Consider the following 12,385-nt stretch of genomic DNA (forward strand, 5'->3'; position numbering starts at 1 on the left):
ACCTATAGGAATAAAGTTTTTTCATCCCACCAGGTAGAGTACACTGGCCAGCCTACGTACTGATGGAAGACGAGGTGAAATGAGGGAAATTCTGTTATAAAAATTGACCTCATGACCAGCCATACAAATGGGGTTTTGATATGTATGTTTTATATTAATTGTCTTTTTCTTCCCTCGTTTTCCCTTACATAGTTCATATGAATTATATTAGTAGAAGCTAACATTTTGGGTTTAGATGACTCTGCAATGGTATAATAACTAATTATTCTTCTATGATGCTCAGTTTCTTCTACCTTGATATCGTCTTTCCTGCCCTGTTTGTCCCCTGGAAAAAGAGTGGATGCAGAGAGAAAAAGAATAGCTTCCATTTGCCCCTCCAGTTCCACTCAACCCTTCTCCAGCTGACTTTGAGCCTTGATTAAGTTCTTTGCCAGTTACCTAATTTGAGTGTGCCATTTTTTTGTCCTCGCAGGATCTTGACTGATACAAGTATACAAAATTGAAAATCAAAATCCTTGTTTTCTCACCTAACTATTCCACTTCCTGAAGTACTTATCAAAAAAAGTTTATTGTTTCTCTGCTCAGATAAGTATAGATATTTATATGCTAGGACCCCTTTATCCACTGTTTCACTTTCCATGGTTTCAGTTACCTGCTGTCAACCATGATCTGACAATATCAAATGGAAAATTCCAGAAATAAACAATTCATAAGATTTAAATTGCATACCATTCTGAGTAGCCTGGTGAAATCTCACACCATCTCACTTCGCCCAACTCGGGATGTGAATGATCCATTTGTCCTTTCATATCCATGCTGTATAAGCTACTCGCCCATTAGTTACTTAGTAGCTGACTTGTTTATCAGATCGACTGTCACGGTAACACAGTGCTGGTTTTCAAGTATCTTTATTTTATTTCATAATGGCCCCAAAACACAAGAGTAGTGATGTTGGGAATTCGGATATGCCAAAGAGACGCCCTAAAGTACTTCCTTTAAGTGAAAGTTCTCACTTATTAAGGATAGAAAAAAAATTGTAACCTGAGGTTCCTAAGATCTAAGGTAACTTTTATTACAGTACATTACTATTATTGTTCTATGTTATTATTATTGTTTTTAATCTATTACTGTGCCTAATTTATAAATTAAACTTTATCATAGATATGTACGCAAGGAAAAAGCACAGTGTATATAGGATTCAGTACTATCTGTGGTTTCAGGCACCCACCGGGGATCTTGGAATATACCCCCCCCAGACAAGGGGGGGACGACTGTATGCCAAAGAAACTGTACATGCTATTTTGCTACCCAGAGTTTCATTCGACCGTGTGTTGTTATAATCTCTAACTGTATAGAGTTTGAACTTCATTTTCAATGACTTCAGAGAATTTGACTGCATGGAAGTATCATAATGTCTTTAATTTATCATCAATTGATACATGTTTCAGTTGTTTCCTTCACTTTTAAGGTCTATTCACTGGAATGAACTTCCGCATAGCTAAATCTTTGTACTCATGCACTATTGCTCAATATAGGATTGTATGAAAATGAAGTCTAGTGTACATTCTTCTACTATTTAAACTGGCCTAAAGAATTAAGCACATTGGCTCTTTTGGAGATCACCAAGACGATTATAGTAAGTTTTTTGAGTTAATATTTACCTATTTTTAGAAATTAATTCTAAAGTGTAATTACCAATATTTATAAAATTTCCAACAAAATAGCACAAAGATATTAAATAAAAATATTCCACTGTTGTTTCCCTCTTCCTCTGTAGTGTCTTATTATGAGTTTTTAGGTCCTTTGTTTGCTCTGGTCAAACCAAATAGTTCTCTAGGGGCAAAATCCCCTGATTCATGAGCTCCTTCTCAACTATCATGTTTTTGCAGAATCACTTGGTCACTGTCCTCCTGAGTTTTAATTAACTTTATTTCTTCCTAGGGCAGGATTTTATATGGCACTTTGTGCTGGAGAACATAAGAAAATCTGACTCTCTGAACATGGTCTTCTCTTTATACAGGTAAAATGGAAAGATCAAAATAAACTTAACATTGCAAAGAGTGACTTTAGTTTCAGACAAGACTTTGTTGTTGGAATTGCTATGAATATGAGTCATATTTATAAGTGCATGAGTGTTATCCTAAAGCAAAGTAGATAACATCCAGGATAAGGAATTGAATAGTACAGAAGAATAATTGTGAAAAAGTTTATTGACATATTGGAAAAGGTTAACTTGACTTTTAGCTAGAATTACATTGTTCCTAGGATAATGTAAAAGACATTAGAAAAAGTCAAATGGCTTTGTAATATTTTGGATTCAGCATAGGTTTCATTTAATCCCTCTGTTCCCAATGCTGATTAAGTGAATGATTCTCACCCTCTGTCACTTGATAAACAGGCAAGAAAAATTGATGACATAGGAAATACGTAAAAAAAGGGTAATTGTATTTTTCTCTCCATTAGCTTTTCAAAAGAGATGAGTACAAAATAACCATCTTCTGCCAAAAGGGAAGCAAATTTATTAGCAACTTGTTAAGTTTACAAGACGGAAAAGGATTTTATAGACTTGCCAATAGAAATAAAAGGTATGGAGACCAAAAAATCCAAAGCTGAATAAATAATTTCCAGTGTATAATGTTATTTTAAAATATGATGTGAAAAATAAAAAAGTACTTAAAACTACCATGAGATTGAACTAGTTTTCCTGGCCTCTATGTGTTTTAGAATTAGAGTGTTTTGTATTAATTTTATCTCTAAGCTGTAAGTAAAATGAAGAAAAGTTTAGAGAAAGCTGATAAATGAGACTTTTATTGGATGGAAGGGAGTAAGTAAGAAAGAGATTCTAACAGGAAATATAAAAACTGTGGAGCTTGTTGAATGCTGCAAACAGAAAGCTAAGGGGTGACTTAATCTGTTGCATTTATGTACATCAAAGATTCCTTGAAAAGGGCACAGAATTTCCTATATTTCTTTCAGTTACAAAAAGTAAATGTAGAAGTGATCTTTAATTAGAGGACTTTTGGGGGGCATAAAGGTAGTTTTGTGACAATTTAAAAGATGAAAATGCAGAAAGTTTGAGCTGAGGGAGATGTTAAACTCACAATATTTTTAAACTGAGGAGGACATTGTATGGATGGTGAGTTTGATTAGTACCTTGTTCAAACCTCACAACTGTCTGTAGATCCCTTTCAACTTGGTGACTCTATTATCTGGAACCTCAGTTAACAATATTTTCTTTATCTATAAAGAGGTAAATGTCAGGGAATCTATTTGGAGGATTAATCACTTCTACATGGATCAAGAAAAAGGATTAATCACAATAGAAGGCAAAGAGTTGGCCTTGTTTTTTACATCGTAGGTACTTAATTAGTTAAAAAATTATGGGTACAATTAATATGCTTAGGAATTGTATTTCAAAGCACAGCCAATTTATAGAGAAGATGATTTCAGAACACCATAATTCAGGAGTTTTCCCTATGGGTATTTGATGACTTTTAGGCAAATAAACGTCATATCCTTGTGCATCCATTTTGAAACCTCTCTATGACTTTTGCTCTGGATGAAGATTTGAATGCTGACTCTGTCCCGAGTGACTTTAAAATTGTGATGACCCAAACTTTTCAGCTTTCTATATTCCCTGATACATGAATGGATACGTGCTCATGGTTTTGGTACATCTAGGTTCCATATTTATATCTTGTTCTGCTTTAAACTTGCTTTTCCTAAAATTCCCAGTTCTTATCTAGTTGATGGGGATTGGAGAGCCAAAAGGCAAATAAATTCAGTTTATGTGCATAGCTGATAAAGGCTTATTGGGAAACTCTCCCAAGAGCCTTAGCACTTAAAAGACACCTGGAGATATAATACTATAATTTATCTATAATTATAGAATTTCTGAAGAGAAGGTCCAGAAAGTCGTACACATCATACCTCATAAACTACCTTTAGTAGTTTAAAGTAGGCTTTCTTCTTCTTTTTCTGTCATTATACACATACTTTCCTAATTTCACTTTTCTTTTTAGATTTCCCTTTTATCTTATTTATTTCTTCTTTTTGTCTAATTCTTCTTCACTTTTATATCCCTTATTTTTTATCTCTCTTTATTGCTTAGGCACTATGCACAGTCTCTTTATCCACCTTCCTTAATTATATAATTATGTGTATTTTTTAATCATACAAATACACCCTCTTCTATCTTCCAGAAAATATTTTTTCCTGAAATATTTACATATTCTTATTATGTACCTGGTGTGATTCTAAGTTGTAGGATACTTTGCAGAACAAGACAGATGTTGTCCTTAACTTTATGGGAGCGACAGTCTCATCGGGAAGCAGAACAAAGAATCAATGACTTACAATTGTAGTAAGTAACAAAGAAATAGAGTGTTTTTTGAGAGTAAATGTATTCAATCTACACTAAATGGTTTTTATTTTAACCACTACAAGAATATGAATATTATAATCTACTATTATTATGTACAAGGAGATAATCATAATACATTATTGGAATATCTTTCAGACACCGAATTTTGATGCTCTCTACTAGCCAATACCATCTTCTATCGTTATTCATTCACTTGTCTCATGTATGACCACTATTATGGACAAGTGAGATAAAGGGAAGTAAAATTAACATAAATGCAGAGAAAACATGGTGGTTACACTAGTAATAATAAATGCTAGTGTTAATAAAGGAGACTTCACAGACTTGATAAACATTTCAGAAATATTTAAGATGAATATGTTCCCATAAGTGGGGACTGGTAATGAAGAGAAAAAGGATCTGTCTGCCAGATGAAGTTTTATTGGCTTGGAAGGGTTTGTAATAGTGATTAGTTCTATGTGACTAGGGCCAGGTCATACTACTTTTGATGAAAAATCAAAAGATTTGGGGTTGAATTCCTGTTACTCATGTTAACTATCTTGTATCACACAGGTGGAATCATGGGATAAACTCTGGAAGGAAGCAGAGGGTATTAAATGTAGAGACCACTTGGTGGTAGAGAACAGCTCCACGTGACAGCCACCAGTTTCTCTGTGATCCTATTTCAGAGACCATGAGCATATTCAGAAAGTTTTAATACTAAAGTATAAATAGGCTTTCATAACTTTGTGTTCTCTTCTCATTTGTTAACATAATTATCATAATTTACATTTTCTCCTGTTATCCTCCTTCAGGTAGCAACGCCAACAAAGCCCATGGATGGAGCGAATCGCTCTGTGGTGTCAGAGTTTGTGTTCCTGGGACTCACCAATTCCTGGGAGATCCAACTTCTCCTCTTTGTGTTCTCCTCCACCTTTTATGTGGCAAGCATGACAGGAAACTCCCTCATTATGCTCACTGTGACCTCTGACCCTCACTTACACTCCCCTATGTACTTTCTCTTGGCCAATCTCTCCTTCATTGATCTGGGAGTTTCTTCTGTCACTTCTCCCAAGATGATTTATGACCTTTTCAGAAAGCGTAAAGTCATCTCCTTTAGAGGCTGCATCACTCAAATCTTCTTCATCCATGTCATTGGTAGTGTGGAGATGGTGCTGCTCATAGCCATGGCCTTTGACAGATATGTTGCCATATGTAAACCTCTCCACTATCTGACCATCTTGAGCCCAAGAATGTGCATCTTCTTTTTAGTGGCTGCCTGGATGACTGGCCTTATCCACTCCACAGTTCAATTGGCTTTTGTGGTAAACTTACCCTTCTGTGGTCCTAACGTATTGGACAGCTTTTACTGTGATCTTCCTAGGTTCCTCAAACTTGCCTGCACAGACACTGACAGACTAGAGTCCATGGTCACAGCCAACAGTGGGTTCATCTCTATTGGCTCCTTCATCTTACTGATCATTTCCTATATTGTCATCATTCTTACTGTTCAGAAACACTCTTCATCTGGTTCATCCAAGGCTCTCTCTACACTGTCAGCTCACATCACTGTGGTAGTGCTGTTCTTTGGTCCTTTGATATTTGTCTCTACATGGCCATCTCCCTCCATACACCTGGATAAGTTTCTGGCCATCTTTGATACAGTTCTCACTCCTTTCCTGAATTCCATCATTTATACATTCAGGAATAAAGAAATGAAACTGGCAATAAGGAGAGTATGCAGACAGCTAGTGAATTACAGGAAGATCTCCTAAGTGATTCTTGTGTTGTGAAGAGCCCTTGTTCATTATCGATGGTCAAACTCAGAGAGAAACCTTTCTTTGGCCCACCTTGATTTGATTATACGCACTGATGTTGACTCCATTTTGTCTTTCACTTAGGAGCAAGGGAAATTCACTTCTGAGAAGAGAGATGGAGTTACATGTGAAATATTTATAATCAAAACTTATAATAATCTTGAGTCTCAATTCCTAAGGAATAATATGTATATGATGTAATTATTAGAAATACGAAAGAGGGCAGGCTTTTTTAAGGTCTTCAGCACAGGGAGAACTCTCTCTCTTTTTAACAGGCGTCTGTCTCACAGACAGGAATTCAGCGCTCAGTGAGGATTTGCTAAGGGAGGATTGAACTGAGTATTCATATTGTATGTTGTGGCTTGCTCAACTTCTACCCCTCCTTTGGGTCTCTGCCAGGACTATGCAACTAGGGCCGACTCTGAAAGCACACACAGAATCTTTGAGAACACACATACCGAAGACCAAAGGGTGCATGTCTTTGGGTAGAAGCCATGTGATCTGTTCTTGGAACACACAGAACTGGGAAAACAGCAGGATTTTTCTCCCTGATTACCATTATTCTATTCACCCCCACTCAATATCTATTCTCCTTTTCTCCCTTTTCTTCCTATTTCTTTCTCCTCATTTTTCCTCAGCCACTTATGGTCTCTGGGATTTCCTTCTTTCCCTCTCCTTTCTCAGGCTTCCATCTGTCTCCTTCTTTCATTCCATTATTCCTCTTTCTTTTTGCACTTCCCTTCACTTGCTGCTCTATCTACTTCTAACTTATCTTACTGCGGTTCAATTTAATCATTAATTTTTCTTCTCTTTTTTTATTGAGGTATAATTGACATGTAACATGAATTAGTTTCAGGTGTACAGCATGATGATGTTTGTTTGTGTATATCAAAAAATGTTCACCACAATAAGTCTAGTTAACATCCATGACCGTATATAACTGCTGTCCCTTTTAAATTGCTCTATTATAATTATTCCAAATTGCCTCCTCCACAGGTTTCATGTCTTGAAGAAATTTTTGTTTTGGCCAAATAGTTCACCTGTGGAGAGTGAGTGAGAAGAGAATAGCACAATGGAAAGGGTAGTGTTGCTTAGAGCAATGGCTTTCACACTTTTTGACATTGGCCCACAGTAAGAAAGACAAGATACACTACGGTAAATACCCTGCCATCCCCATAAAGAACCGAATCCAAGTTTCACATAATGATGTCTTTTTTAAATGAACTTTCCTTTCTCTTCTTTTTTTATTCTCCTCTACTAAAAATGTCTCTTTACAATCCCCTTTGTGAGCTACAGAAATCTCTGTTTACTAGGAAAATTACACAGAAGCCAGAGAATTACATCTACTGCTTCTATTTAAGGACAGAATGAATGTACCAAGATAAATTTGTTATATCATTCTAATAGAGAAAGCCAAGTTCTAGTCTGGCTTTAATATGCTATTTGATAGTAAAGTATTTCTAAGTTTACTTAAATAAGCCCCTCAAAGCTGACCTATGCAAACTTTGCCAAAATTTTAACATATGTCATTGCTTCTTTTCAGACTCATTATTTGAAGTTATATATATCACCTAAGCAAATAAAATACGCTTCCTCAAAACCATCTACAGTTGTCTATCTCCATTCAGATTTGTCTTTTAGTATCCTGTTTTACATTCTGGAATAACATTTTATCTTAAGATAAATGTACTCTTTTCTCCTTGATAAACAAAACTAGATCCTATTACTTGCATAGTCAGTAATATTTTTTGGTCATGTTACTTCTAGTATAGTCTCACTCATCCATGTTAATTAAAATTTTTAACCAACTAACTAATTTCTATTTCACTGAGAGTTCATGAAGGTAATTGAGAATTGCCTGTCATATACAATCATTTTATTAAACCAGCAAAGCTCATGAGCACACTAAATGCAAACCCCAACAGCCACAGACATCCTACTACACCTTCCTACAGGCAGTAAATGTTATTCTTAGAGTAGCAAAAATGAACACATTCAATACCTTGATCAAAAGATACAGATACTTTATGAAAATATAAGTAAAGTCACACACACTCACACACATGCACCCACACACACGTAGTGACCAGTGTTTCAATGTTCAATCTTATTTTAAAAGTACCCAAAGAATATCCACCGATTACCGTACTTAACACTAAACAAAGGTCTTAAAATTGCTAAGGATATTAAACATTATGCTTACGTGGATAAACTATAGAACTTTCAGAAGTATAACTCAAATTTATTGAACACATAATTTTACGTATTTTCTAATTTTAAATGTTTGTTTTATACACCATACTGGTAAAGTCGGGGAGAAGACCTATATCTGTTTTATAGAAAATATTATCAAGTTAGTCTGAATTGTCCAAGAAGTCCTTTTAATTAGGTGAATTTTGATTCTCATATAAAAATGCTTTGGAGCTAATAATTTATACGAGAATTTTTCCTGAAAAACTAAAACACTTAAAATAGTAGTTCGGTTTTTAAATTTTTTTGCAGTATAAGGTATATCAGATTGATGTCAGCATTTATCAATCTCTATAAACCAGTTCCTGCAGAGCTTTTTTATTTTTAGAGGCTTTGTATAAAAGTTATTAATATCTCTTTGAGATAGGAAAGAATTTCACATTCACACAATGAGAGTAAAAGGTTTCTCAATTAGAGAAATACAGTCACACATACACCAGCAAAGTTCAGTTTTACAACCTCACCTACAGATCAAAAGTAGAATCAGATTTACCAAGACATCCAAAGTGGAGACACATACAGACATTGGATCTCAAAGACCATTACTACTTTCAGTGGAAACCAGGCATATTCTTACACAAAAAAGCAAATAGATAAAAAAAAAAAAAACCCAAAACTAACAAACCAAATTCTCCATCATTTCTCATCTGATAGAGACTAGATCTTGTACTAGTTTTCTAGGGCTGATGTAACAAAGTACTAACTGACTGGTTTATGCACTAGAAATTATTATCTCGCCATCCTGGAGGCCAGAAATCCAAAATAAAAGTGTCAGAAGAAATTACAATGGACACCTCAGAGATACAGAAGATTATAAGATAATACTACAAAAAGCTATATGCAAAGAAATTGGATAACCTAGAAGAAATGAATAAATTCTTTCAAAACTGAATCAAGAAGAAATAGAGAATTTGAATAGACCAATCATCAGTAAGGAGATTGAAATAGTAATCAAAAACAACCCAAAAAATAAAAGTCCAGGACCAGACGGCTTCCCTGGTGAATTCCAAGAAACATTCAAAGAAGACTTAATCCCTATCCTTCTCAAACTCTTCCAAAAATTGAAGAGGAGAGGAAGCTTCCTGAAGCGGTCTATGAAGCCAGCGTTACCCTGATACCAAAACCAGATAAGCACAACCCAAAAAAACAAAATTACAGGCCAGTATCATTGATGAACATCAGTGCAAAAGTTCTCAACAAAATACTAGCAAATTGAATACAACAATACATTTAAAAGATCATACACCATGATCAAGTGGGATTTATTCCAGGGATGCAGAGATGGTTCAACGTCAATCAATCAGTTAACATGATACACCGCATTAACAAAATGAAGGATAAAAATCGCAGGATCATCTCAATAGATGCAGAGAAAGCATTTGACAAGATACAGCATGCATTTATGATAAAAAACTCTGAATAAAATAGGTATAGACAGAAAGTACCTCAGCATAATAAAGGCCATATATGACAAAGCTACAGCTAACACTGTTCTCAGTGGAGAAGAAATGAGAGCTACCCCTATAAGAACAGGAACCAGACAAGGGTGCCCACTTTCACCACTTTTATTTAACATAGTATTGGAAGTCCTGGCCAGAACAATCAGGCAAGAAAAAGAAATAAAAGGGATCCAAGTTGGAAAACAAGAAGTGAAAATGTCACTATCTACAGATGACTTGATTTTATATACATAAAATCCTGAAGAATCCACAAAAAAACTTCTAGAAATAATAAATGAATATGGTGAAGTTGCAGTATGCAAAATCAACATACAAAAATCAGTTCCATTTCTAAACACTAACAGCAAAGCAGCAGAAAAAGAAATAAAGAATACAATCCCAATTACAATTGTAACAAAAAAAAATAAAATACCTGGGAATAAACTTAACCAAAGAGGTGAAAGCCTGTACACTGAAAACTATAAAACATTGTTGAAAGAAATTGAAGAAGACACAAAGAAATTGAAAGATATACCATGCCCTTGGTTTGGAAGAATTAACGTGGTCAAAATGTCTATACTTCTAAAGCAATCTACAGATTCAATGCAATCCCTATCAAAGTTCCAAGGACATTTTTCACAGAAATAGAACAAAGAATCCTAAAATTTATATCTAATAACAAAAGACCCTGAATAGCCAATGCAATCCTGAAGAAAAAGAACAAAGCTGGAGGTATCACATTCCCTAATTTAAAAATACTCTAAAAGCTATAGTAACTAAAACAGCATGGTACTGATGCAAAAACAGACATACAAGTCAATGGAACAGAATTGAGTTCTCAGAAATAAACCCATACATCTATGGACAGCTAATTTTTGACAAGGGAGCCAAGAAGATACAGTGGAGAAAGGAGAGTCTCTTCTTCAATAAATGGTGTTGGGAAAACCGGACAGCTACATGCAAAATAATGAAAATAAACCATTATCTTAAACCATACAAAAGAATTAACTCAAAATGGAGTAAAGACTTGAATGTAAGATCTGAAACCATGAAACTTCTAGAAGAAAACATAGGCAGTACTCTCTTCAACATTTGTTTTAGCAGGATACTTTCAAGTACCATATTTCACTGGGAAAGGAAAACAATGGAAAAAATAAACAAATGAGACTACATCAAACTAAAAGCTTCTACACAGCAAAGGAAATCATCAACGAAATAAAAATATGACCTAATAATTGGGAGAAGATATTTGCAAACCGTTTATGTGATAAGGGGTTAACATCCAAGCTATACAAAGAACTCATGCATTTGAACAGTAAAAACACTAACAATCCAATTAAAAACTGGGCAAAAGATTTGAACATTCATTTCTCCAAAGAAGATATACAGGGGCAAGCCCAGTGGCGCAGTGGCTAAGTTTGCACATTCCGCTTCAGCGGCCCGGGGTTCGCCATTTCGGATCCCCGGGGCAGACATGGCACCACTTGGCAAGCCATGCTGTGGCAGATGTCCCACATAAAAAGTAGAGGAAGACAGGCACGGATGTTAGCTCAGAGTCAGTCTTCCTCAGCAAAAAGAGGAGGATTGGCAGCAGATGTTAGCTCAGGGCTAATCTTCCTCAAAAAAAAAAAAGAAGAAGAAGATATACATATGGCCAACAGGCATAGGAAAATATGTTCACCATCACTAATTATTAGTGAAATGCAAATCAAAATTACAATGAGATGTTACCTGATGCCCATCAGAATGGCTAAAATTAACAAGACACGAAATAACAAATGTCAGGATGTGGAGAAAAGGAACTCTCATACACTGCTGGTGGGAGTGCAAACAGGTGCAGCCACTATGGAAAACAGTATCAAGATTCCTCAAAAAATTAAGAAGAAAACTACCATATGATCCAGCTATTCCACTGCTGGATATTTATGCAAAGAACTTGAAAACACAAATGTGTAAAGATATATGCACCCGTATGTTCATTGCTGCATTATTCACAATAGCTAATATGTGGAAGCAATCTAAGCGCCCATCAATGGACAAATGGATAAAGAAGATGTGGTATATACAAACTATGGAATACCACTCAGCCATAAAAAATGATGAAATCCTGCCCTTTGTGACAACATGGCTGGAACTTGAGGGTATTATGCCAAGCAAAGTAAGTCAGAGGGAGAAAGTCAAATACTGTATGACCTCATTCATAAATAGAAGCTAAAAACAACAACAAACAAGCACATAGAGACAGAGATTGGATTGGTGGTTACCAGAGGGGAAAAAGGGAGGGAGGCCAAGAGGGTGATTAGGCACTTGTGTGTGGTGATGGATTGCAATTAGTCTTCAGGTGGTAAACATGATGTAATTTACAGAAAAATCAAAATATAATGATATAGAAATTCTCTTCAGTAAGGGGTGTTGGGAAAAATGGGCAGCCACATGCAAAAGAATGAAAGTGTACCATTATCTTGCACCATATGCAAAAATTAATTCAAAATGAATCAAAGATTTGATCGTAAGAC

The 12,385-nt window shown here is 35.3% G+C and overlaps 1 protein-coding gene across 1 annotated transcript; it reads left to right on the forward strand.

The window, feature by feature from the left end:
* The first annotated feature begins 5,193 nt into the window (after positions 1-5,193).
* LOC124235972 (olfactory receptor 4F3/4F16/4F29-like) lies at positions 5,194-6,138 on the forward strand. Its single transcript, XM_046654552.1, has one exon. The coding sequence runs from the start codon at positions 5,200-5,202 to the stop codon at positions 6,136-6,138; it is 939 nt and encodes a 312-aa protein (XP_046510508.1). The 5' UTR covers positions 5,194-5,199.
* Positions 6,139-12,385: the final 6,247 nt, after the last annotated feature.

This window comes from Equus quagga, chromosome 2, assembly GCF_021613505.1.
Source record: "Equus quagga isolate Etosha38 chromosome 2, UCLA_HA_Equagga_1.0, whole genome shotgun sequence".
Classification (NCBI taxonomy): Eukaryota; Metazoa; Chordata; class Mammalia; order Perissodactyla; family Equidae; genus Equus; species Equus quagga.